At 52.9% G+C, this 24,810-nt stretch overlaps 1 protein-coding gene across 1 annotated transcript in view; it reads right to left on the reverse strand.

Moving 5' to 3' along the window:
- Positions 1–24,810, reverse strand: part of mxd4 (MAX dimerization protein 4) — a 28,226-nt gene that overhangs the window by 559 nt on the left and 2,857 nt on the right. The window contains exons 3-5 of the mRNA XM_072515682.1: positions 16,517–16,546; positions 6,197–6,311; positions 545–713 (exon numbers count right to left, since the gene is read on the reverse strand). Coding sequence (XP_072371783.1) covers positions 545–713; positions 6,197–6,311; positions 16,517–16,546 — 314 coding nt within the window. The remainder of the gene's footprint in view (positions 1–544; positions 714–6,196; positions 6,312–16,516; positions 16,547–24,810) is intronic.

Below are 24,810 nucleotides of genomic sequence, written 5' to 3' on the forward strand. Positions count from 1 at the left end.
GTGCCAACTCAATGGGATGAATGGATACCGTTTACTGGAGTGACACCGACACCAAGCCACACAAGGAAACATTACGTCGGCTGACCAAAGGTGAAGGTTTTTATGACGCATTTAAAAGGAGGAAAACGAGGCAGAGCAGCGGAAAGGTGCAGGGAGGGTAGTCGAGAGATTGGGGCTGAGGCACAGCCGTTAACGGAGGAGTGATTCAAATCCGGGGGGGGGGGGGTGCGTTAGAGTCCAGAATTATGATCGGGCAGCTGTCCGGTGTGGGTTTCCTCCGGGTGCTCCGGTTTCCTCCCACAGTCCAAAGGCGTGCAGGTTAGGTGGATTGGCCGTGATAAATTTCCCTTAGTGACCAAAAAAAAGGTTAGATGGGGTTATTGGGATCGGGTGGAAGTGAGGGCTTAAGTGGGTCGGTGCAGGCTCGATGGGCCGAATGGCCTCCTTCTGCACTCTATGTTCTGTTGCAGAGAGTGGACTGCAGTTATACCCCCAGGGTTCGCTAGTGCCAACATTTCACACAGCTGACCCCTGCCACTCTCACCTTGCTCAGAATCGGAGCGGTCAGTGGAGATTGCTGACCCCAGACTGTCAGTGCGAAGGCGCTCCATCCCCTGCACTGCCAGCTGCTCCAGACGGCGCCTTAGGTATCGTCGCTCACGCTGAAGCTGCTCCTTCTGGTGAAGGGCCTTCTTGTCTTGTTCTTCTAACTTCTGCGCAAGAGGAAAAAGGAGGATTGAACAACGGCAGAATTGCATTTATATAGCACCTTTCATGACCTCAGGCGATCCCAAAGCATTTTACAATCAATTAAGTACTTTTTGTGTAGTGCCGCCAATGATACAATGTCAGGAGCACAGTAGCTAATTTGGCCTGAGGGATAAATATGGACTCGGGACTTAGCGAAGGACTCCCATGCTCTTCTTCCAAATAGTGGCCATGATATATTTTATGTTCCTTCACTGTCGTCGGGACAAAATCCTGGAATTCCCTCCCGAACAACATTGTGGGTGTAACTATGCCACATGGACTGCAGCGGCAACCACCAATGGCAGCTAGGGATGGGCAATAACGTCTGGCCCAGCCAGCGGCACCCACATCCCATAAACACATTTTTGAAAAGGTCTCCGAGGCAGGCACTGGCTTCAATTTAATGCCTCCTCCGCAGGTAGCTGGCTCCGACAGCACAGCACCCTCAGTGCTGCACTGCTGCCCCAGCCAGGACTTTGTGCTCGTGTCCTGGAGGAGGATAGGAAACCAGCTCCTTGCCTGCTCCAAAAACCAACTCAAATTCAATCCAATTCATAGTCCCCACAAGAGAGGCATCCCAGATCCAGGCATTGCACCGGACCTCAGGCTCATCTTAACCAAAAGGTCGAGAAGCGATTCGCCGGGGATTCGACATGGGTGGATATCGGGAGAATCGTACCCCTTGTTGGGGGAAATCTAGAACCAAATGAACACAGTTTAAAGCCAAAGTCACCCAGACTCGAAACGTTACCGCCCTTCTCTCTCTCATAGACTTTACACTGCAGAATGAGGCCATTTGGCCCATCGAGTCTGCACTGGCCCTTACAAAGAGCACCCTACTCAAGCCCACGTATCTACCCTACCCCTGTAACCCAGTAACCCCCACTTAACCTTTTTGGACACCAAGGGCAATTTAGCGTGGCCAATCCACCTAACTGCACATCTTTGGACTGTGGGAGGAAACATAAGAACTTAAGAACTAGGAGCAGGAGTAGGCCATCTGGCCCCTCGAGCCTGCTCCGCCATTCAATGAGATCATGGCTGATCTTTTGTGGACTCAGCTCCACTTTCCGGCCCGAACACCATAACCCTCAATCCCTTTATTCTTCAAAAGACTATCTATCTTTATCTTAAAAGCATTTAATGAAGGAGCCTCTACTGCTCCACTGGGCAAGGAATTCCATAGATTCACAACCCTTTGGGTGAAGAAGTTCCTCCTAAACTCAGTCCTAAATCTACTTCCCCTTATTTTGAGGCTATGCCCCCTAGTTCTGCTTTCACCCGCCAGTGGAAACAACCTGCCCGCATCTATCCTATCTATTCCCTTCATAATCTTATATGTTTCTATAAGATCCCCCCTCATCCTTCTAAATTCCAACGAGTACAGTCCCAGTCTACTCAACCTCTCCTCATAATCCAACCCCTTCAGCTCTGGGATTAACCTAGTGAATCTCCTCTGCACACCCTCCAGTGCCAGTACGTCCTTTCTCAAGTAAGGAGACCAAAACTGAACACAATACTCCAGGTGTGGCCTCACTAACACCTTATACAATTGCAGCATAACCTCCCTAGTCTTAAACTCCATCCCTCTAGCAATGAAGGACAAAATTCCATTTGCCTTCTTAATCACCTGTTGCACCTGAAAACCAACTTTCTGCAACTCATGCACTAGCACACCCAGATCTCTCTGCACAGCAGCATGTTTTAATTTTTTATCATTTAAATAATAATCCCTTTTGCCGTTATTCTTACCAAAATGGATAACCTCACATTTGTCAACATTGTATTCCATCTGCCAGACCCTAGCCCATTCACTTAGCCTGTCCAAATCCCTCTGCAGACTTCCAATATCCTCTGCACTTTTTGCTTTACCACTTATCTTAGTGTCGTCTGCAAACTTGGACACATTGCCCTTGGTCCCCAACTCCAAATCATTTATGTAAATTGTGAACAGTTGTGGGCCCAACACTGATCCCTGAGGGACACCACTAGCTACTGATTGCCAACCAGAGAAACACCCATTAATCCCCACTCTTTGCTTTCTATTAATTAACCAATCCTCTATCCATGCTCCTACTTTCCCCTTAATGCCATGCATCTTTATCTTATGCAACAACCTTGTGTGGCACCTTGTCAAAGGCTTTCTGGAAATCCAGATATACCACATCCATTGGCTCCCCGTTATCGACCGCACTGTTAATGTCCTCAAAGAATTCCACTAAATTAGTTAGCACGACCTGCCCTTTATGAACCCATGCTGCGTCTGTCCAATAGGACAATTTCCATCCAGATGCCTCGCTATTTCTTCCTTGATGATAGATTCCAGCATCTTCCCTACTACCGAAGTTAAGCTCACTGGCCTATAATTACCCACTTTCTGCCTACCTCCTTTTTTTAAACAGTGGTGTCACGTTTGCTAATTTCCAATCCGCCGGGACCACCCCAGAGTCTAGTGAATTTTGGTAAATTATCACTAGTGCATTTGCAATTTCCCTAGCCATCTCTTTTAGCACTCTGGGATGCATTCCATCAGGGCCAGGATACTGGTCTACCTTTAGCCCCATTAGCTTGCCCATCACTACCTCCTTGGTGATATCAATCCTCTCAAGGTCCTCACCTGTCATAGCCTCATTTCCATCAGTTACTGGCATGTTATTTGTGTCTTCCACTGTGAAGACCGACCCAAAAAACCTGTTCAGTTCCTCAGCCATTTCCTCATCTCCCATTATTAAATCTCCCTTCTCATCCTCTAAAGGACCAATATTTACCTTAGCCACTCTTTTTTGTAGTTGTAGAAACTTTTACTATCTGTTTTATATTCTGAGCAAGTTTACCCTCATAATCTATCTTACTCTTCTTTATAGCTTTTTTAGTAGCTTTCTGTTGCCTCCTAAAGATTTCCCAGTCCTCTAGTCTCCCACTGATCTTTGCTACTTTGTATGTTTTTTCCTTCAATTTGATACTCTCCCTTATTTCCTTAGATATCCACGGTCGATTGACCCTCTTTTTACCGTCCTTCCTTTTTGTTGGTATAAACCTTTGCTGGGCACTGTGAAAAATCACTTGGAAGGTTCTCCACTGTTCCTCAACTGTTTCACCATAAAGTCTTTGCTCCCAGTCTACCTTAGCTAGTTCTTCTCTCATCCCATTGTAATCTCCTTTGTTTAAGCACAAAACACTAGTGCTTGATTTTACCTTCTCACCCTCCATCTGTATTTTAAATTCCACCACACCATAACCTCGCCTAAGTTATATTTCCTCTTAACCTTTCTCCTAATTTTCCTCGTCGTCGAACCCACATCTTCCTGTAACAACCTACCGCATCGCTTACCATTGATGTTTTCACTTCCCGTTTTATTTATTTTAGTATTCCTGGTCCTATTCACTGAGCTCCCCTCAGTCACTGTACCTTGTACTGTCGCCCTTTTTGATTTTTGACTATGGCTTCTCTGCCTTACACTTTTCCCCCCTACTGCCTTTTATTTCTGTCCCTGTTTTACTACCTTCCAACTTCCTGCATCGGTTCCCATCCCCCTGCCACATTAGTTTAAACTCTCCCACGCAGAGAAACCCACGCAGACTCCGCACAGACAGTGACCCAAGCCGGGAATCGAACCTGGGACCCTGGAGCTGTGAAGCAACTGTGCTAACCATTATGCAGCCGTGCTGCCCAATGCTGTCAGGCCTGTCACAGCACGGCAGCATTGTGGATAGCACAATTGCTTCACAGCTCCAGGGTCCCAGGTTCGATTCCGGCTTGGGTCACTGTCTGTGTGGAGTCTGCACGTCCTCCCCGTGTGTGCGTGGGTTCCCTCCGGGTGCTCCGGTTTCCTCCCACAGTCCAAAGATGTGCAGGTTAGATGGATTGGCCAAGATAAATTGCCCTTAGTGTCCAAAATTTCCCTTAGCGTTGGGTGGGGTTACTGGGTTATGGGGATAGGGTGGAGGTGTGGACCTTGGGTAGGATGCTCTTTCCAAGAGCCGGTGCAGACTCGATGGGCCGAATGGCCTCCTTCTGCACTGTAAATTCTATGAAATTGTGCAGCATTTTCTGTTTGCGTTTCAGATTCCAGCATTCGCATTAATTTGCTTTTATTTAATAAGAGGTTGACTGTTAAAGATGGCAAGGGGGAGAAAACTTTTCCGAGGGCCATCAGTCTGTGGAATTCTCTCCCCCAGCGAACAATGGAGGGCCGGATCATTCAATAAGAGGCAGATTTATTTTCCAAAACGCGAGTCAAGGGTTTATGGGTATGGGGAGGAGCAGAAAGGAGAGAGCGAAGAACACAATTAGATCAGTCATGATCTTTAACGGCGGAGAAAGCGCAAAGAGGCTCAAAGGCCTATTCCTGCACCCAACTCCGACATTGATATGTTCCTAACTTCTTTCCGAAGGACCTTTTAAACCTTTTAAAGGTTTTGGTCCTTCATTTCAACCTTTCGAGTCTGCATTTATTTGGATTGGCCCTTTGAACGTGTTACCCAACGAGATGGATTCCTCACAGCTCATTCCCCAGGGCCCTGAAAATCCTTCCCCCTTCCAAGCTCCGATTCAAACTCCCTTTCAGAACTTACTTCTTGAATCCGACTCGACTGCCCTTTCGGGCAGCCCACCGCACATCACAACAACAACACTGTCCAAAAACAAATATACAAAACCCAACTCGTCCCTGGTTCTTTCCCTGAGGACTTTGGAAATGGCTCCCCTCGTTTAAAAAAAAAAAAGAACTTAGCCTCCCACAGACTACTGAAAGAGGCGAATGCGTCAGATTGGCCAGTGAGGCCAATGATGCGTCAGTGAGGCCACACCTGGAGTATTGTGTTCAGTTTTGGTCTCCTTATTTGAGAAAGGACGTACTGGCACTGGAGGGTGTGCAGAGGAGATTCACTAGGTTAACCCCAAAGCTGAAGGGGTTGGATTACGAGGAGAGGTTGAGTAGACTGGGACTGTACTCGTTGGAATTTAGACGGATGAGGGGGATCTTATAGAAACATATAAGATTATGAAGGGAATAGATAGGATAGATGCGGGCAGGTTGTTTCCACTGGCGGGTGAAAGCAGAACTAGGGGGCATAGCCTCAAAATAAGGGGAAATAGATTTAGGACTGAGTTTAGGAGGAACTTCTTCACCCAAAAGGGTTGTGAATCTATGGAATCCTTGCCCAGTGAAGCAGTAAAGGCTCCTTCATTAAATGTTTAAGATAAAGATAGATAGTTTTTTGAAGAATAAAGGGATTAAGGGTTATGGTGTTCGGGCCGGAAAGTGGAGCTGAGTCCACAAAAGATCAGCCATGATCTCATTGAATGGCGGAGCAGCCTCGAGGGGCCAGGTGGCCGACTCCTGCTTCTAGTTATGATGTTTTTAATGCTCTTATTGCTGATCGAACAGGTCCAAGACAAGAGGTGAACCCTAATCTAACCGTCTCCGAGAAATAGTTCATTTACCTTGATGTGAGTCCGAGCTCGTTTCAACAGACTGAGTGTGGTGTGCCTCGAACAGTCTGGTCCAAGTGGCACCAGTTCCTTCAGCTGCTCCAGGTATAACCGCAGCTTGGCTCGCCTGCAGGTGCAAACAGCAGCAGTCAATGCAGGTGTTGTCCGAACACAACACCCACCACCATTACCTCAGATATGGGAAGTAAGGCAGAAACCAAATAGGTGTGTGGGCACGCACAGACATCCAGGCACAGCATATGCACCCACACAGGCATGCGGCCTCCTCACTGATTATTACATTTCAGTTTCAAGTTGTGCGTAATCTTTAGTGATGTTCTGTAAACCCAGGTCAATAATATATATCAAAACAGAGACCCCCCCCCCGCCCCGCCCTTCAAGTGCTGCGATCTCCAGTTTTTAAAAATTTGTTCATGGGGCGTAGGCGTCAAAGGCTGTGCCAGCATTTATTGCCCATCCCTAATTGCCCTGGAGGGGCAGTCAACAGTTAACTATGTTGCTGTGGGTCTGGAGTCACCTGTAGGCCAGATCAGGCAAGGACGGCAGAGGGGCTGGTTTAGCACACTGGGCTAAATCGCTGGCTTTTAAGGCAGACCAAGGCAGGCCAGCAGCACGGTTCGATTCCCGTACCAGCCTCCCCGAACAGGCGCCGGAATGTGGCGACTAGGGGCTTTTCACAGTAACTTCATTTGAAGCCTACTTGTGACAATAAGCGATTTTCGATTTCATTAAAGGACATTAGTGAACCAGGTGGGTTTTTACGACAATCGGCAATGGCTTCATGGTCATCGTTAGACTTTCAATTCCAGTTTTAAAAAAAAGTTTAATTCAAATATCACCAGCTGCAGCGACGGGATTTGAACCTGGGACCCCAGAGCATTACTATGGGACTCTGGTGTGTGCTAATCACAGACAAGGGGTTGAATCAGTGTTATTTGGGCGTTAGTCTCTAATGCCTTCCTATGCTCTGCACATTGAACAATACAGCAACGGAACAGGCCCTTCGGCCCTCCAAGCCTGTACCGATCACGATACCACCCTTGGCCAAAACCCGCAGCACTTCCTGGTGTCGTATTCCTCTATACCCATCCCGGTGTGTGTCGCGATGCCTCTTGAACATCGTTAATGTATCTGCTTCCACAAGCTCCCCTGGCAACGCGTTCCAGGCACTCACCACCCTCTGCATTAAAAAAACTACTTTGCCCCACGGATCTTAAACCTATGCTCCCTGGTGACTGACCCCTCCAGCCTGGGAAAGTGTGTCTGCCGATCCACCCTATCCATGCCCCTCATGGATGCCGACTCTCTCTCACTGTGGTAAGGATTCACATGCAGTGTATTCACCCGAGAGTCTGCTCTGCAATGTGAACCTCACGTAGCATGTAATACCCAACTCAACAACCTCACCTCTCACCCCAATCTCACTCGATTGTACAATCAGCCATGCTGTCACTGTCACTGGGACAAAATCCTGGAACTCCCTCCGCAACAGCCTTGCGGATGCTCCTCATTATTCATTCTTGGGATGTGGGCACCCCTAATGGCCCAAAAGGAGGCGCTCGTAAACCACCTTCTTGACCTTTGGTGCAAGTGATGGGGGAAGAGGCAATCAGACAGGGTATTGATCACTAATCAGAGAGAGTCCAGCTCAAAAGGGACCAAACTCGACAATAATCTCCTGAATCTGCTACCGCTCAGCATCTGGACTTGCACACTACCCACAGGCAACAGGGGGGGGGGGTTAAGGATACTTGGTAGAGTTACCACTTGCACGAGGACATGGCCAAGGATAAAGGCAGACTTTGGATTGGATTTGCTTATCATGTGTACAGTGAAAAGTATTTTTCTGCGAGCTTCTCAACAGATCATTAAGTACATGAAAAGAACAGGAAATAAAAGAAAATACATAATAGGGCAACACAAGGTACACAATGTAATTAGATAACACCGGCATCGGATGAAGCATACAGGGTGTAGTGTTAATGAGGTCAGTCCATAAGAGGGTCGTTTAGGAGTCTGGTGACAGCGGGGAAGAAGCCGTATTTGAGTCTGTTTGAGAGTGTTCTCAGACTTCTGTATCTCCTGCCCGATGGGGGAAGTTGGAAGAGTGAGTAGGCCGGGTGGGAGGGGTCTTTGATTATGCTGCCCGCTTTCCCCAGGCAGCTGGAGGTGTAGATGGAGTCAATGGATGGGAGGCAGGTTCGTGTGATGGACTGGGTGGTGTTCACGATTCTCTGAAGTTTCTTGCGGTCCTGGGCCGAGCAGTTGCCATACCAGGCTGTGATGCAGCCCGATAGGATGCTTTCTATGGTGCATCTGTAAACGTTGGTAAGGGTTAATGTGGACATGAGGGTGCAGAGGGATCTGAATTTTCCAAATGCGTAAATCACAAAAGGTTGATATCCAGCTGCAGCAAGCAGTTAGGAAAGCTAATAGAAGGTTACCGTTCATTGCGAGGGAATTGATTACAAAAGTAGGCAAGTTGCGCTTCAGGACATTGGTGAGACCACATCTGGAGCAGTGTGTACAGTATCGATCTTAAGGAAAGATATAAATGTGTTGGAAGCAGTTCAGAGAAGGTTTACTAGAACATGAAGAATAGATGGGCGCCTTACGAAGAAAGGCTGGCAAGAGTGGGTTTGTATCCAATAGACTTTAGAAGAGCAAGAGGCGACTTGATCAAAATCTTTTGATCCAGAGAGGTATTGACAGGATGTTTCCTCTCATTGAAGAATCTAGAACTAGGGATCACTGTTTAAAAATACAGAGTTGTTCGTGTCAGATGGCGATCAGGAGAGATTTATTTTCCTCAAGAGGATTAGGAGTCTCTGGAACTCTCTTCCTCAAAAGACAGAGTCTTTGAATATGTTTTAAGAGATAGTTTCTCGAATAACATGGGGCTGAAAGGTTATTGGTAGGCAAGAATGTGGGTTGAAGTTACAATCAGATCAGCCAGGATATTACTCCATAGAATTCACAGTGCAGAAGGAGGCCATTTGTTAGGTGGACTGGCCATGCTAAATTGCCCTTAGTGACCAGAATTGCCCTTAAGTGTTGGGTGGGGTTACTGGGTTATGGGGATAGGGTGGAGGTGTGCTGTTGGGTAGGGTGCTCTTTCCAAGAGCCGGTGCCGACTCGATGGGCCGAATGGCCTCCTTCTGCACTGTAAATTCTCTGAAAAAAAATTTGCCCGAGTCTGCACCGGCACTTGGAAAGAGCACCCTACTTAAGCCCACACCTCCACCCTATCCCTGTAATCCCACCTACCCTTTTTGGATACCAAGGGTAATTTAGCGTGGCCAATCCACCCAACCTGCACATCTTTGGACTGTGGGAGGAAACCGGCGCACCCTGAGGAAACCCACGCACACACGGGGAGAACGTGCAAACTCCACACAGACTTGGGACCGTGCCGCCCACAAGGTTATTGGTAGGCAGGAATGTGGGGTTGAAGTCACAATCAGATCAGACAGGATCTTACTCCAAAGGATCATAGAATCCCGACAGTGCAGAAGGAGGCCATTCTGTCCATCATGTCTGCACCGGCCCTCTGAAAGAGCACCGTACCTGGGCCCATCCCCCCCTGCCATATCCCCATGACACCGCACATCGATCATGGCAAACCCACCTAACCTGCACACCTTTGGACTGTGGGAGGAAACCGGAGCACCCGGAGGAAACGCACGCACACACGGGGAGAACGTGCAGACTCCACACAGACCGTCACCCGAGGCTGGAATCGAACCCGAGATCCTGGAGCTGTGAGCAGTGCAAACCACCGTGCCACCCTTTATTGGGGCATGCTACCGTGGGGCAGCACGGTGGTTAGCACAATTGCTTCACAGCTCCAGGGCCCCAGGTTCGATTCCCGGCTTGGGTCACTGCGGAGTCTGCACGTTCTCCCCGTGTGTGCGTGGGTTTCCTCCGGGTGCTCCGGTTTCCTCCCACAGGCCAAAGATGTGCAGGTTAGCTGGATTGGCAGTGATAAATTGCCCTTAGTGTTGGGTGTGATTACTGGGTTATGGGGTAGGGTGGAGGTATGGTGCTCTTTCCAAGAGCCGGTGCAGACTCGATGGGCCGAATGGCCTCCTTCTGCACTGTAAATTCTATGATTCTATTGAATGGCAGAGCAGGCTCGAAGGGTTAAAGTGGTCTACTCCCGCTCCTAATTGGTATGTGGAGTCACTGATGAAAAGATCACAAGACGTGAAAACATTAACTCTCTCCATAGATGCTGCCCAACCTGCTGAATATTTGAAATGAAAATTGCTTATTGTCACAAGTAGGCTTCAAATGAAGTTACTGTGAAAAGCCCCTAGTCGCCACATTCCGGCGCCTGTTCGGGGGAGGCTGGTATGGGAATTGAACCGTGCTGCTGGCCTGCCTTCTGCTTTCAAAGCCAGTTCTTTTGCCCTGTGCTAAAATAAGTTCCTCCTTCACTGACAAGTTCGAAAAGACTGCACTGTCGGTGGAACAACCTGTCACAACACGAGAGCAAGGAAATGCACAACTGGTGATTCCTTGCAAACAAACGCATGCCCCAAGAGTGAGGGAAGAGATGGGGGAGGAATAACCTGACCGGCTACGTGACTCAGGATTGTGACATTTTAACTCGATAAGAAATCTAGTTAAAAAGATAAGGAGCCAGACACAAAGCTCACTTCCCTCTGAAGCCTGCTCAAGGTGGCGACAGAAGACATGAGGAGGAGGATGGAGATCTCATGTTTATCTCTGAAAACCCACAGCCTGCACTGAACTTTCAGAGACTGCACGGAACCCTCAATCACTCTGCAAACAAATATCAAAAGCAGTTTAAGAAAACAAAAGGTAAGATTTTATGTAGCACCTCACCCGGTGTCTCGGAAATAACCTTTAATGCTCCACATACAAAACACTACTTCAAAGTAGTTAATGTTGCATCAGTTAGCACACAGAACCCCTACAGTGCAGAAGGAGGCCATTCGGCCCATCGAGTCTGCACCGGCCCTCTGACAGAGCTCCCAACCTCGGCCCACTGCCCCGGAACCCCACCGGACCTGCACACCCTTGGACTGTGGGAGGAAACCGGAGCACTCGGAGGAAACACAGACGCGGGGAGGAGGTGCAAACTCCACACTGACAGTGACCCAAGGCTGGAAATGAACCCAGGTCCCTGGCGCTGTGAGGCAGCCGTGCCAACCATTGTGCCGCCCCTATGGGACATGTCCCAAGAGAGAATGGGCCAACAGGACTATGCGACTTTAGTGGAGAGATGGATGTTGGGCAGGAAACTGGGAGCACCCCTCCGCTCCTCTCCGAATGCTAGCCCATGGGACATTTCATTCTACACAATGTGTAATCGAAAGGTAGCAGAGCGAGAGAGCACGCGAGAGAGCGAGAGCACACGGCACAGCATATTCAAGACCAATCAACAAGTTTAAATTTGTTTCTTGAAATATAAATCAGGGAGATGGTGGTGTACCGGTATTGTCACTGTGCTGAGGGAGTTAAAATGGCCATGAAACTATGTTGATCTATCGAAAAAGCACATCTGGTTCACTGATGTTACGGAAGAAAATCAGCCACCCTTACCCGGTCTGGCCGACATGTGACTCAAAATCCACAGCAATGTGGTCGACTCCTAACTGCCCTCTGAAATGGCCAAACCACTCAGTCCAAGGACAATTAGTCACTAGCAAGGTCAGCATTTGCTCCAATAGTGTCTGAGTGTTGTTGAAGCTGCACTCATCCAGGCAGGCGGATAGCATTCCGTACTCCTGACTGGTGCCTTGTAGATAGGAGGACAGACTTCGGGGAGTCAGGCCGGTTACGCAGCACAGATTTCCCAGCCTCTGATCCGCTCTTTTTTTTTTTTATAAATGTCATTCCCGGGATGTGGCTCGGCTAGCTATTGGTTCCCCATCCCCAATTGCCCTCGAGAAGTTGATTGTGAACTGCATTAACTGCTGCAGACCATGCCGTGTAGGTACACCCACCGTGCTGGTGGGGAGGGATTCCAGGATTTTGACCCAGCGACAGTGGCAGGTGACTTGGAGGGGAATCTCCAGGTGGTGGGGTTCCCAGGTACCTGCTGCCCAAGGAGTTGGGGAGTTCCTGCAGTGACTGTTACTGGGAGTCAGTGGTGGAGGGAGTGAATGTTGGTGGGTGGAATGCCAATCAAGCAGGTTGCTTTGTCCTGGATGGTGTCAAACTTCAAGTTATTGGAGCTGCACTCATCCAGGCAACGGGAGAATATTCCATCACATTATTCTGTACACATGACTTGGTGCCTTGTAGATTGTGGACAGGCTTTGGGAGTCGGCACCACAAGGTTCCCAGCCTCTGACCGGCTCTTTAAGCCACAGTATTTATACGGCTGGTCCAGCTCAGTTTCTGGTCAATGGTAATCCCCAGAATGTTGATGGTGGGGGATTCAGTGATGATAATGCCATTGAATGTCATGGGGGGTGGGGGGGGCAGTCCTCTCACTCATCTGCAGTTCAGCTCAGTGCAGCAGAAGGCCATTCAACCCATCGGGTGAGCACCAGCCCTTGGGAAAGAGCACCCTACTTAAGCCCACGCCTCCACCTCGTCCCCGTAACCCAGCAACCCCACCTAACCTTTTGGACACTAAAGGGGCAATTCGGCACGGCCAATCCAACTAACCTGCATGTACATCTTTGGACTGTGGGAAGAAACCGGAGCACCCGGAGGAAACCCACACAGACCACTCCACATGGGCAGTCACCAAAGGCTGGGATTGAACCCGGGACCCTGGAGCTGTGACGCAGCCGTGCTAACCACTGTGCCACCCGTGTTTGAACCAAGGCTGCAATGCTGGGTCACCTCGCAGAACTCAAACAGAGTATCAGCGAGGTTATCCCGAGCAAGTGCTGCTTGATAGCCCCTTTCAATCGAGAATAGACTGATGTGGCGATAATTGGCTGGGTTGGATTTGTACATTGCTAGGCATGTACCAGTGTTGCAACTGGACTGGAATAGCTTGGCTAGGAATGACTGGTTCTGGAGCAGAAGTTTGCAATACTACCGCTGTGATGTTGGGAGGGCATATTGCCTTTGCAGTGTCTAGTGCCTGCAGCCATTCCTTGATATCATGTACAGTGAACGGAAATGGCTGAAGACTGGTGATGCTGGTGACCTTCAGTGGCCACAAGTGAAGAGCGGCCTCTTGCAATGGGTGGCCAGAGAGCACCCCCTGTCTGCGGACCAGCATCGCAATAAGTGTCAGGCACCCGGCAGAAGAAGCAAAAGAGGATAAGGAAACCTTTCAAAGATGCAATGAGACATGACGTGCTGGAATGTGCTACCCGAAAGGGTGGGAGAGGCAAGATTCAATAACAGGGTGAAGAACTATAGCAAGCACAGGGACAGTGGCACAGGGACAGTGGCGACTAAATGGATAACTCTGCCAGGACAGGCACAATGGCCAAGATTCTAGGAGCGAAATGAAGGAAATTGACTGGAACAGCTGGCGAAGGAAGAACCAATAATATTTTGATTTAACTCCCTCTCAAGGGAACATATGCCGGGACTGCCTAGTGATTATATTGCTGGACTAATAAGCCAGACACAGCAAACCCCCCCCCCCAGGTTGCGAATTGAATACAGGTTATAAAAATCTGGCATCGGTAAAAGTGATCATAAAACTTGTTGATGGTCAGAAAAAAAATATATGTATTTGGTGCACCAATGTCCTTTAGGGATGGAAATCTGCCGACCTTACCCTGTCTGGCCTGCACGTGACTCCAGAACCACAGCAACGTGGTCGACTCTCAAAACTGTCCTCTAAAACGGAACCTGGGGTCACACAAGACAGAGGCCATGCGGCCCATCGCGTCCATGCTGCCCTTCAGTGGAGCAATCCTGTCAGCCACATTCGCCCCACTCTATCCCAGTCACCCTGCACGTGTATTTCTTTCAAAGACTGGGTTACCACTGCTGCGTCACAGCGCCAGGGGCCCGGGCTCGATTCCAGCCTTTTTTTTGGGGGGGGGGATTAAACGGCAAAGAAAGATCCCACCCGCGCTGCAAGATTCTTTGACATCACATTGCAACTGGGCACTAAACAAAGACACAGCACTCCATTCCCAACAGGTTTAGATTGTCTAAAGCTGTCTCCGGCACTCACAGAAGCACCCAATGAATTCCCACCCGGAAATGTAGGGAGTTACGTTAAACTTAATAGCGAACCTTAGCTAGATCACACTTGGAAGCGCCGAGCAGGTTCTGGACTCTTATTGTAAAAAAAAAAGGTTCTGGAGGCAATGGAAAAGGTTCAACAACAGAAATAAATCTAGGGGGATGATACAATAACTGAGGAAGTACATGAGGGCAGTAGGGTGGCTAGCACTGCCGTCTCACAGCGCCAAGGGCCAGTTCAATTCCTGTCTCGGGGGCTACTGTCAGTGTTGAGTTTGCACGTTCACCCCATGTCAGCTTGGGTTTCCTCCAGGCGCGCCGGTTTCCTCCCACAGATGTGCAGGTTAGGTGGATAGGCTGCGACCAATGCGTGGGGTTATGGGGATAGGGTGGGGGCGTGGCTCTAAGTGGTGCTCTCTTTCGGAGGGTCGGGTGCAGACTCGATGGGTCAAATGGCCTCCATCGGCACTGTTGGGATTCGATGAGGAAAGTCAAAATGGGTCTGGACTCCTTTCTATAGAAAAGAGAAGGCTGAAGAGGAACTTGATCGAGGTCTTTAAGATAACCAGAGCGTTTGATAAGCTTGATGTAGAGAAGATGCTCCCATTTGAAATCAAGGCCAGAACGAGAGGCTATAAATACAAGACAGTCACTAACAGCTCCAAAAGGGAATTCTGGAGAAACCTCTTTGCCCAGGGTTTGGAATGTAGAACTCCCGCATGTAGCAGTTGAAGAGAACAGTATTTCTTTAAGGGGAAGTGGAGGAAGGAATAAAAGTATATGTTGATGGGGTGAGAGGAAGCTGGCGTGGCAGGGGGGAGGTTAGAGTGGCAATGTCACTGGACCGGGGAGGCCCAGGCTACCTGGTGGCACAAGCTCAAATATCCCATCACGACAGACAGCTGCTTGAATTCAGATTTAATTAATAACCTGGAATTGAAAAGCTAGTCTCGGTAATGGTCATGATAACTCTCATGGGTCGGAAAAACCCATCCGGTTCATTAATGTCCTTTGGGAAGGAATTTCTGCCATCCTTACCTGGTCTGGCCTACATGTGACTCCCAGACCCACAGTGATGTGGTTGACTCTTACCTGCCCCTCTGAAGTGGTTCTGCAAACCACTCAGTTCAAAGTCAAGTAGGCAACAAATGCTGACCGGGAGTCTGCACGTTCTCCCCATGTGTGTGCGTGGGTTTCCTCCGGGTGCTCCGGTTTCCTCCCACAGTTCAAAGAAGTGTAGGTTAGGTGGATTGGCCATGATAAATTGCCCTTAGTGTCCAAAAGGTTCGAAGGGGTTATTGGGTTACGGGGATAGGGTGGAAGTGGGTCGGTGCAGACTCGGTCGAATGGCTTCCTTCTGCACTGTATGTTCTATCTATGTCTATGTAGAGAACTTTCCTCACTCAGAGCTCCAGGACAGAAAGCAATAGATTTTGGGATACTAATAACATCACGGTATATGGGGATAGTGGGGAAAAATGGCGCAGTAGGAGTTAATCAGTCATGGTCAGTTTGAATGGCGCAGTAGGCTCGATGGGCTGAATGGCCTGCTTACAGAAACCATTGCAAATCTGCCTATGAATTAACCAATACCAACTCCTTTCCTGCTCCCTCCCAAGGGCCAATTTGACAGATTGGCCACTCACTCACGGAAATACTGCTACATTTTTGCCATTCCCCCGCTTGGTTCTTCACATCTGGACATGCTCCTGGCGATCGGCATCATCTAATCCCTTCGGAACTCCCAAGAACAGCAATCATATGGCCGTTCGGTCTTCTCTCGGAGTGAACAACACCCAAAACACGAGGCGGCAGTGCCACCCAACGAGACAAGCTGCCATGTAGCTAGGAACAGCAGAAGCATCCTCAGAATCGGGTGGCTCAAGGTTGCCACTGCGGTTTACAGTTAGGCGAGTCGTGGCATGAAGGTTAAACGGGGGCCGGGGGGGGGGGGGGGGGGGGAGAAATCAGTGTTCAGGTGGATTTCGGATCGCCCGGCTGCCACATCATGGGCCCATTCCCATTCCTAGGGGCTTTTGACAGTAACTTCACTTGAAGTTGGCTTGTGACAATAAGCGATTTTCATTCCAATGCACAACAGTGATGCTGCTTAAATCCGCAACACTCGACTATTTCTGAAACTGCCCTCAATTCCATTCTCTGCACACTCACCTGTGCTTCTCCAGCTCATTGTGCGAGGACCTGGAACAAAAACAACAATAGAAAAAACATGTTAACACCTGGGAGATTTAGGCAAATCAGATTATGAGGATTTTATTTTTAAATCCAGCTAGCGGGTGCGATCTGGAATGTGGCGTCTGCAAAGGGCAGTCAAAGCAGATTCAATATTAACTTTCAAGAGAAAATTGAATAAATACAAGATTGGTGTGTGTGTGTGTGGGGGGGGGGGGGGGCGGAAGAGAGACATTTGCAGAACTAGCAGGAAAGAGCATGGGGAGTGTGGAACTAACTGGATGGCCAAAAGCCTTCTTCTGCACTTGTTAATTTTTAAAGTTTATTTGCATTGGGGATGTGGGCGTCATTTGCTGGACCAGCAATTGTACTGCCCATCCCTAATTGCCCTCAGGAAGATGGCAGCGAGCTGCCTTCTTGAACTGCTGTCATCCATGTAGGTACACCCACAGTGCTGTTAGGGAGGGAAATGATTCTTTGACTCAATAAATCTTTGGTTTGTATCTATACTATCTAGCTCAGTAAAGCAGTGGAGGAGAGCTTCTTCCACCTTGCAATATAAGGAAGTGAAATAATTTGAAGAATTTATAAGTGACCATTGATACCTGTTATTTCTTAACAATGACATCAAGGGATATGGAGATAGGGCGTTGAGAGTGAAGTAGCACGGAGATAGATGATCAGCCATGATCTAATTAAATAGTGGAGCGGGCTCGATGTGCCAAATGGCCTATTCCGGTTCCCATGCTTAGCTGGCACAGAGACTTCCGGACCATGTTCTCCATGGCCACTGGGTTAAGGAGCAGGAAACCGGCCAGAACATAGAGCAGAGCATACAGTGCAGAAGCCCTCACTTCCACCCTAACCCCTGTAATCCAATAACCCCTCCTAACCTTTTTGGGCACCGAGGGCAATTTATCACGGTCAATCCACCTAACCTGCACGTCTTTGGACTGTGGGAGGAAACCGGAGCACCCGGGAGGAAACCCACGCAGACACAGGGAGAACGTGCAGACTCCGCACAGACAGTGACCCAGCGTGGAATCAAACCTGGGACCCTGGCGCTGTGAAGCCGCAGTGCTATCCACTTGTGCTACCGCGCTTCCCTCTCACTGTAATCGCTCCATAGTGTGTGGGCAGGATTAGACTGCGAGACAAATAGTTCCCCCTGTAACAAAACACTTTCCTCAATAAAGGAAACTCTGCCTAAAGTCAAACGTTTTCTTTAAAAAAAAACATCAGGCACATGGGAAAAGAGAGAGGTGGAGAGGAAGAGAGAGAGAGAGAGAGAGAGAGGGGAAGAGAGAGAGAGAGAACATGGGTGGCGCAGTAGCAGAGTGGTTAGCACTGCAGCTTCACAGCGCCAGGGTTCCAGGTTCGATTCCCGGCTTGGGTCACTGTCCGTGCGGAGTCTGCACGTTATCCCCGTGTCTGCGTGGGTTTCCTCCGGGTGCTCCGGTTTCCTCCCACAAGTCCCGAAAGACGTGCTTGTTAGGTGAATTGGACATTCTGAATTCTCCCTCTGTGTAACCGAACAGGCGCCGGAGTGTGGCGACTAGGGGATTTTCACAGTAACTTCATTGCAGTGTTAATGTAAGTAAATGCCACTTAGTTCGAGGGTAATTAGGGATGGGCAACAAACGCTGGCGGAAAAAAATTAGTCTTCCATGGAACGTGGGCTTCACTGACACGGCCAGCCTTTGTTGACCATGCCTTATTGCGCTTGAACTGAGTGGCTTGCTGAACCATTTCAAAGGGACATTGAGAGTCAACCACATTGCGGTGGGTCTGGAGTCACATGTTGGCCAGACCGGGTAAGGACGGAAGATTTCCTTCCCTAAAAGGACACGAGCGAACCGGATGGGTTTTTACGACAATGGGCAACGGTTTCATGGTCAATATTACTAACACGAGCTTTTAACTCAAGATTTTACCAATTGAGTTGAAATTCCACCAGGTGCCGGGACCGCTGTCCCCAAGAGCATTAGCCTGGCCGTCTGGATTACTGGTCCATTATAACTCCTGCCTGCCCAACAAAATCATCTGGATAGAAAAAAAAAAAAGATTTGCAGGGCTACGGGGTGGTGGACTGGGCAAGTTTCTCTTGCAGAGGGCCAGCATAGACACGAGGGGATATTGGCGCCCCTGGCGAGGCCAGCATTTTGTTGCCCATCCCCTATTGCCTTTGAACCGAGAAGCTTGTAATGCCATTTCAGTAGGCAAAAAAAAAAAAACACAGGAGAAGGGGAGCAGGCCACTCAGCCCCTCGAGCTGGTTCTGCTGGGACATTTCTTCCTCCTCCTCCCCCCCCACCAAACCCAACCCAACCCACCAAAGGGGCCTTGGTGAGCCAGCTCAGCGTTTGCAACAACCGAATCCCAGATCACGGCAAAGGGAGACGGCCACTTGGCCCATTGTGTCTGCATCGGCTCTCCCGGAACAAGCAACTTCTGTGGTTGTGGTCGCTGCGGCGGCTGTTACCGTTTTGGGTGATTCTCTGAAAAAATGGAAGTAATCGAATTGGTGAGCCTCAAACGCCCAGAGATCTAGCTGCCACAACAGGAGCTGGTTGCTGAAGTCTACAGCAGCAGATATAAATGCCTGTACATATCAACATGGGGGCATAGTGGAAACAGACAGAGAGAGTGAGCGCGAGAGACAGAGAGAGAGAGAGAGAGAGTGAGCGCGAGAGAGAGAGAGAGAGAGAGAGAGAGAGAGAGAGTGAGCGCGAGAGAGAGAGAGTGAGCGCGAGAGACAGAGAGAGAGAGAGAGAGTCAGCGCGAGAGACAGAGAGAGAGTGAGCGCGAGAGACAGAGAGAGAGAGTGAGCGCGAGAGACAGAGAGAGAGAGTGAGCGCGAGAGACAGAGAGAGAGAGAGAGAGAGAGTGAGCGCGAGAGACAGAGAGAGAGAGAGAGAGAGAGAGAGTGAGCGCTCTGGTCCGGCCGCATTTGGAGTATTGCGTACAGTTCTGGTCACCGCATTATAGGAAGGACGTGGAGGCTTTGGAGCGGGTGCAGAGGAGATTTACCAGGATGTTGCCTGGTATGGAGGGAAAATCTTATGAGGAAAGGCTGACGGACTTGAGGTTGTTTTCGTTGGAGAGAAGAAGGTTAAGAGGAGACTTAATAGAGGCATACAAAATGATCAGGGGGTTGGATAGGGTGGACAGTGAGAGCCTTCACCCGCGGATGGATATGGCTGGCACGAGGGGACATAACTTTAAACTGAGGGGTAATAGATATAGGACAGAGGTCAGAGGTAGGTTCTTTACGCAAAGAGTAGTGAGGCCGTGGAATGCCCTACCTGCTACAGTAGTGAACTCGCCAACATTGAGGGCATTTAAAAGTTTATTGGATAAACATATGGATGATAATGGCATAGTGTAGGTTAGATGGCTTTTGTTTCGGTGCAACATCGTGGGCCGAAGGGCCTGTACTGCGCTGTATTGTTCTATGTTCTATGAGAGACAGAGAGAGAGAGTGAGCGCGAGAGAGTGAGCGCGAGAGACAGAGAGAGAGAGAGAGAGAGAGTGAGCGCGAGAGACAGAGAGAGAGAGAGAGAGAGAGTGAGCGCGAGAGACAGAGAGAGAGAGAGTGAGCGAGCGCGAGGGAGAGAGCGAGCGCGAGAGACAGAGAGAGAGAGAGAGCGAGCGCGAGAGACAGAGAGAGAGAGCGAGCGCGAGAGAGAGAGAGAGCGAGCGCGAGAGACAGAGGGAGAGAGCGAGCGCGAGAGACAGAGAGAGAGAGAGAGCGAGCGCGAGAGACAGAGAGAGAGAGCGAGCGCGAGAGAGAGAGAGAGAGCGAGCGCGAGAGACAGAGGGAGAGAGCGAGCGCGAGAGACAGAGGGAGAGAGCGAGCGCGAGAGAGAGGGAGAGAGCGAGCGCGAGAGAGAGGGAGAGAGCGAGCGCGAGAGAGAGGGAGAGAGCGAGCGCGAGAGAGAGGGAGAGAGCGAGCGCGAGAGAGAGGGAGAGAGCGAGCGCGAGAGAGAGGGAGAGAGCGAGCGCGAGAGAGAGGGAGAGAGCGAGCGCGAGAGAGAGGGAAGAGAGCGAGCGCGAGAGAGAGGGAGAGAGCGAGCGCGAGAGAGAGGGAGAGAGCGAGCGCGAGAGAGAGGGAGAGAGCGAGCGCGAGAGAGAGGAGGAGAGCGAGCGCGAGAGAGAGAGCGAGCGCGAGAGAGAGGGAGAGAGCGAGCGCGAGAGAGAGGGAGAGAGCGAGCGCGAGAGAGAGGGAGAGAGCGAGCGCGAGAGAGAGGGAGAGAGCGAGCGCGAGAGAGAGGGAGAGAGCGAGCGCGAGAGAGAGGGAGAGAGCGAGCGCGAGAGAGAGGGAGAGAGCGAGCGCGAGAGAGAGGGAGAGAGCGAGCGCGAGAGAGAGGGAGAGAGCGAGCGCGAGAGAGAGGGAGAGAGCGAGCGCGAGAGAGAGGGAGAGAGCGAGCGCGAGAGAGAGGGAGAGAGCGAGCGCGAGAGAGAGGGAGAGAGCGAGCGCGAGAGAGAGGGAGAGAGCGAGCGCGAGAGAGAGGGAGAGAGCGAGCGCGAAGAGAGAGGGAGAGAGCGAGCGCGAGAGAGAGGGAGAGAGCGAGCGCGAGAGAGAGGGAGAGAGCGAGCGCGAGAGAGAGGGAGAGAGCGAGCGCGAGAGAGAGGGAGAGAGCGAGCGCGAGAGAGAGGGAGAGAGCGAGCGCGAGAGAGAGGGAGAGAGCGAGCGCGGAGAGAGAGGGAGAGAGCGAGCGCGAGAGAGAGGAGAGGAGAGAGCGAGCGCGAGAGAGAGGGAGAGAGCCGAGAGCGCGAGAGAGAGGGAGAGAGCGAGCGCGAGAGAGAGGGAGAGAGCGAGCGCGAGAGAGAGGGAGAGAGCGAGCGCGAGAGAGAGGGAGAGAGCGAGCGCAGAGAGAGAGGGAGAGAGCGAGCGCGAGAGAGAGGGAGAGAGCGAGCGCGCGAGAGAGGGAGAGAGCGAGCGCGCGAGAGAGGGAGAGAGCGAGCGCGCGAGAGAGGAGAGAGCGAGCGCGCGAGAGAGGGAGAGAGCGAGCGCGAGAGAGAGGGAGAGAGCGAGCGCGAGAGAGAGGGAGAGAGCGAGCGCGCGAGAGAGAGGGAGAGAGCGAGCGCGCGAGAGAGGGAGAGAGCGAGCGCGCGAGAGAGGGAGAGAGCGAGCGCGCGAGAGAGAGAGCGACCGCGAGAGAGGGAGAGAGCGAGCGCGCGAGAGAGGGAGAGAGCGAGCGCGCGAGAGAGGAGAGAGCGAGCGCGCGAGAGAGGGAGAGAGCGAGCGCGCGAGAGAGGGAGAGAGCGAGCGCGCGAGAGAGGGGAGAGAGCGATGCGCGCGAAGAGAGGGAGAGAGCGAGCGCGCGAGAGAGGGAGAGAGCGAGCGCGCGAGAGAGGGAGAGAGCGAGCCGAGCGCGAGAGAGGGAGAGAGCGAGCGCGCGAGAGAGGGAGAGAGCGAGCGCGCGAGAGAGGGAGAGAGCGAGCGCGCGAGAGAGGGAGAGAGCGAGCGCGCGAGAGAGGGAGAGAGCGAGCGCGCGAGAGAGGGAGAGAGCGAGCGCGCGAGAGAGGGAGAGAGCGAGCGCGCGAGAGAGGGAGAGAGCGAGAGCGCGCGAGAGAGGGAGAGAGCGAGCGCGCGAGAGAGGGAGAGAGGCGAGCGCGAGAGGGAGAGAGAGCGCGAGAGGGAGCGAGCAGAGAGGGAGAGAGCGAGAGCGCGCGAGAGAGGGAGAGAGCGAAGCGCGCGAGAGAGGAGAGAGCGAGCGCGCGAGAGAGGGAGAGAGCGAGCGCGCGAGAGAGGGAGGAGAGCGAAGCGCGCGCGAGAGGGAGAGAGCGAGCCGCGAGAGAGGGAGGAGCGAGCGCGCGAGAGAGGGAGAGAGCGAGCGCGCGAGAGAGGAGAGAGCGAGCGCGCGAGAGAGGGAGAGAGCGAGCGCGCGAGAGAGGGAGAGAGCGAGCGCGCGAGAGAGGGAGAGAGCGAGCGCGCGAGAGAGGGAGAGAGCGAGCGCGCGAGAGAGGAGAGAGCGAGCGCGCGAGAGAGGGAGAGAGCGAAGCGCGCGAGAGAGGAGAGAGCGAGCGCGCGAGAGAGGGAGAGAGCGAGCGCGCGAGAGAGGGAGAGAGCGAGCGCGCGAGAGAGGGAGAGAGCGAGCGCGCGAGAGAGGGAGAGAGCGAGCGCGCGAGAGAGGGAGAGAGCGAGCGCGCGAGAGAGGGAGAGAGCGAGCGCGCGAGAGAGGGAGAGAGCGAGCGCGCGAGAGAGGGAGAGGAAGCGCGCGAGAGAGGGAGAGAGCGAGCGCGCGAGAGGCGGGAGAGAGAGCGAGCGCGCGAGAGAGGGAGAGAGCGAGCGCGCGAGAGAGGAGAGAGCGAGCGCGCGAGAGAGGGAGAGAGCGAGCGCGGCGAGAGAGGGAGAGAGCGAGGCGCGCGAGAGAGGGAGAGAGCGAGCGCGCGAGAGAGGGAGAGAGCGAGCGCGCGAGAGAGGGAGAGAGCGAGCGCGCGCGAGAGAGGGAGAGAGAGCGAGCGCGCGAGAGAGGGAGAGAGCGAGCGCGCGAGAGAGGGAGAGAGCGAGCGCGCGAGAGAGGAGAGAGCGAGCGCGCGAGAGAGGGAGAGAGCGAGCGCGCGAGAGAGGGAGAGAGCGAGCGCGCGAGAGAGGGAGAGAGCGATGCGCGCGAGAGAGGGAGAGAGCGAGCGCGCGAGAGAGGGAGAGAGCGAGCGCGCGAGAGAGGAGAGAGCGAGCGCGCGAGAGAGGGAGAGAGCGAGCGCGCGAGAGAGGGAGAGAGCGAGCGCTGCGAGAGAGAGGGCGGAGAGAGCGAGAGCGCGCGAGAGAGGGAGAGAGCGAGCGCGCGAGAGAGGGAGAGAGCGAGCGCGCGAGAGAGGGAGAGAGCGAGCGGCGCCGAGAGAGGAGAGAGCGAGCGCGCGAGAGAGGGAGAGAGCGAGCGCGCGAGAGAGGGAGAGAGCGAGCGCGCGAGAGAGGGAGAGAGCGAGCGCGCGAGAGAGGGAGAGAGCGAGCGCGCGAGAGAGGGAGAGAGCGAGCGCGCGAGAGAGGGAGAGAGCGAGCGCGCGAGAGAGGGAGAGAGCGAGCGCGCGAGAGAGGGGGAGAGAGCGAGCGCGCGAGAGAGGGAGAGAGCGAGCGCGCGAGAGAGGGAGAGTAGCGAGCGCGCGAGAGAGGGATAGAGCGAGCGCGCGAGGAGAGGGGAGAGAGCGAGCGCGCGAGAGAGGGAGAGAGCGAGCGCGCGAGAGAGGGAGAGAGCGAGCGCGCGAGAGAGGGAGAGAGCGAGCGCGCGAGAGAGGGAGAGAGCGAGCGCGCGAGAGAGGGAGAGAGCGAGCGCGCGAGAGAGGAGAGAGAGCGAGCGCGCGAGAGAGGGAGAGAGCGAGCGGCGCGAGAGAGGGAGAGAGCGAGCGCGAGAGAGGGAGAGAGCGAGCGCGCGAGAGAGGGAGAGAGCGAGCGCGCGCGAGAGAGGGAGAGAGCGAGCGCGCGAGAGAGGGAGAGAGGATGCGCGAGAGAGAGAGCGAGCGCGCGAGAGAGGGAGAGAGCGAGCGCGCGAGAGAGGGAGAGAGCGAGCGCGCGAGAGAGGGAGAGAGCGAGCGCGCGAGAGAGGGAGAGAGCGAGCGCGCGAGAGAGGGAGAGAGCGAGCGCGCGAGAGAGGGAGAGAGCGAGCGCGCGAGAGAGGGAGAGAGCGAGCAGCGCGAGAGAGGGAGAGAGCGAGCGCGCGGAGAGAGGGAGAGAGCGAGCGCGCGAGAGAGGGAGAGAGCGAGCGCGCGAGAGAGGGAGAGAGCGAGCGCGCGAGAGAGGGAGAGAGCGACGCGCGCGAGAGAGGGAGAGAGCGAGCGCGCGAGAGAGGGAGAGAGCGAGGGCGCGCGAGAGAGGGAGAGAGCGACGCGCGCGAGAGAGGGAGAGAGCGAGGGCGCGCGAGAGAGGGAGAGAGCGATGCGCGCGAGAGAGGGAGAGAGCGAGCGCGCGAGAGAGGGAGAGAGCGAGCGGGCGAGAGAGGGAGAGAGCGAGCGCGCGAGAGAGGGAGAGAGCGAGCGCGCGAGAGAGGGAGAGAGCGAGCGCGACGAGAGAGGGAGAGAGCGAGCGCGCCGAGAGAGGGAGAGAGCGAGGCGCGACGAGAGAGGGAGAGAGCGAGCGCGCGAGAGAGGGGAGAGAGCGAGCGCGCGAGAGAGGGAGAGAGGAGCGAACGCGCGAGAGAGGGAGAGAGCGAGCGCGCGAGAGAGGGAGAGAGCGAAGGCGCGAGAGAGAGGAGAGCGAGAGATGCGAGCGCCGGAGGAGGGAGAGAGCGAGCGCGAGAGAGAGGGAGAGAGCGAGCGCGAGAGAGAGGGAGAGAG

Source organism: Scyliorhinus torazame, chromosome 9, assembly GCF_047496885.1.
Source record: "Scyliorhinus torazame isolate Kashiwa2021f chromosome 9, sScyTor2.1, whole genome shotgun sequence".
Lineage (NCBI taxonomy): Eukaryota > Metazoa > Chordata > Chondrichthyes > Carcharhiniformes > Scyliorhinidae > Scyliorhinus > Scyliorhinus torazame.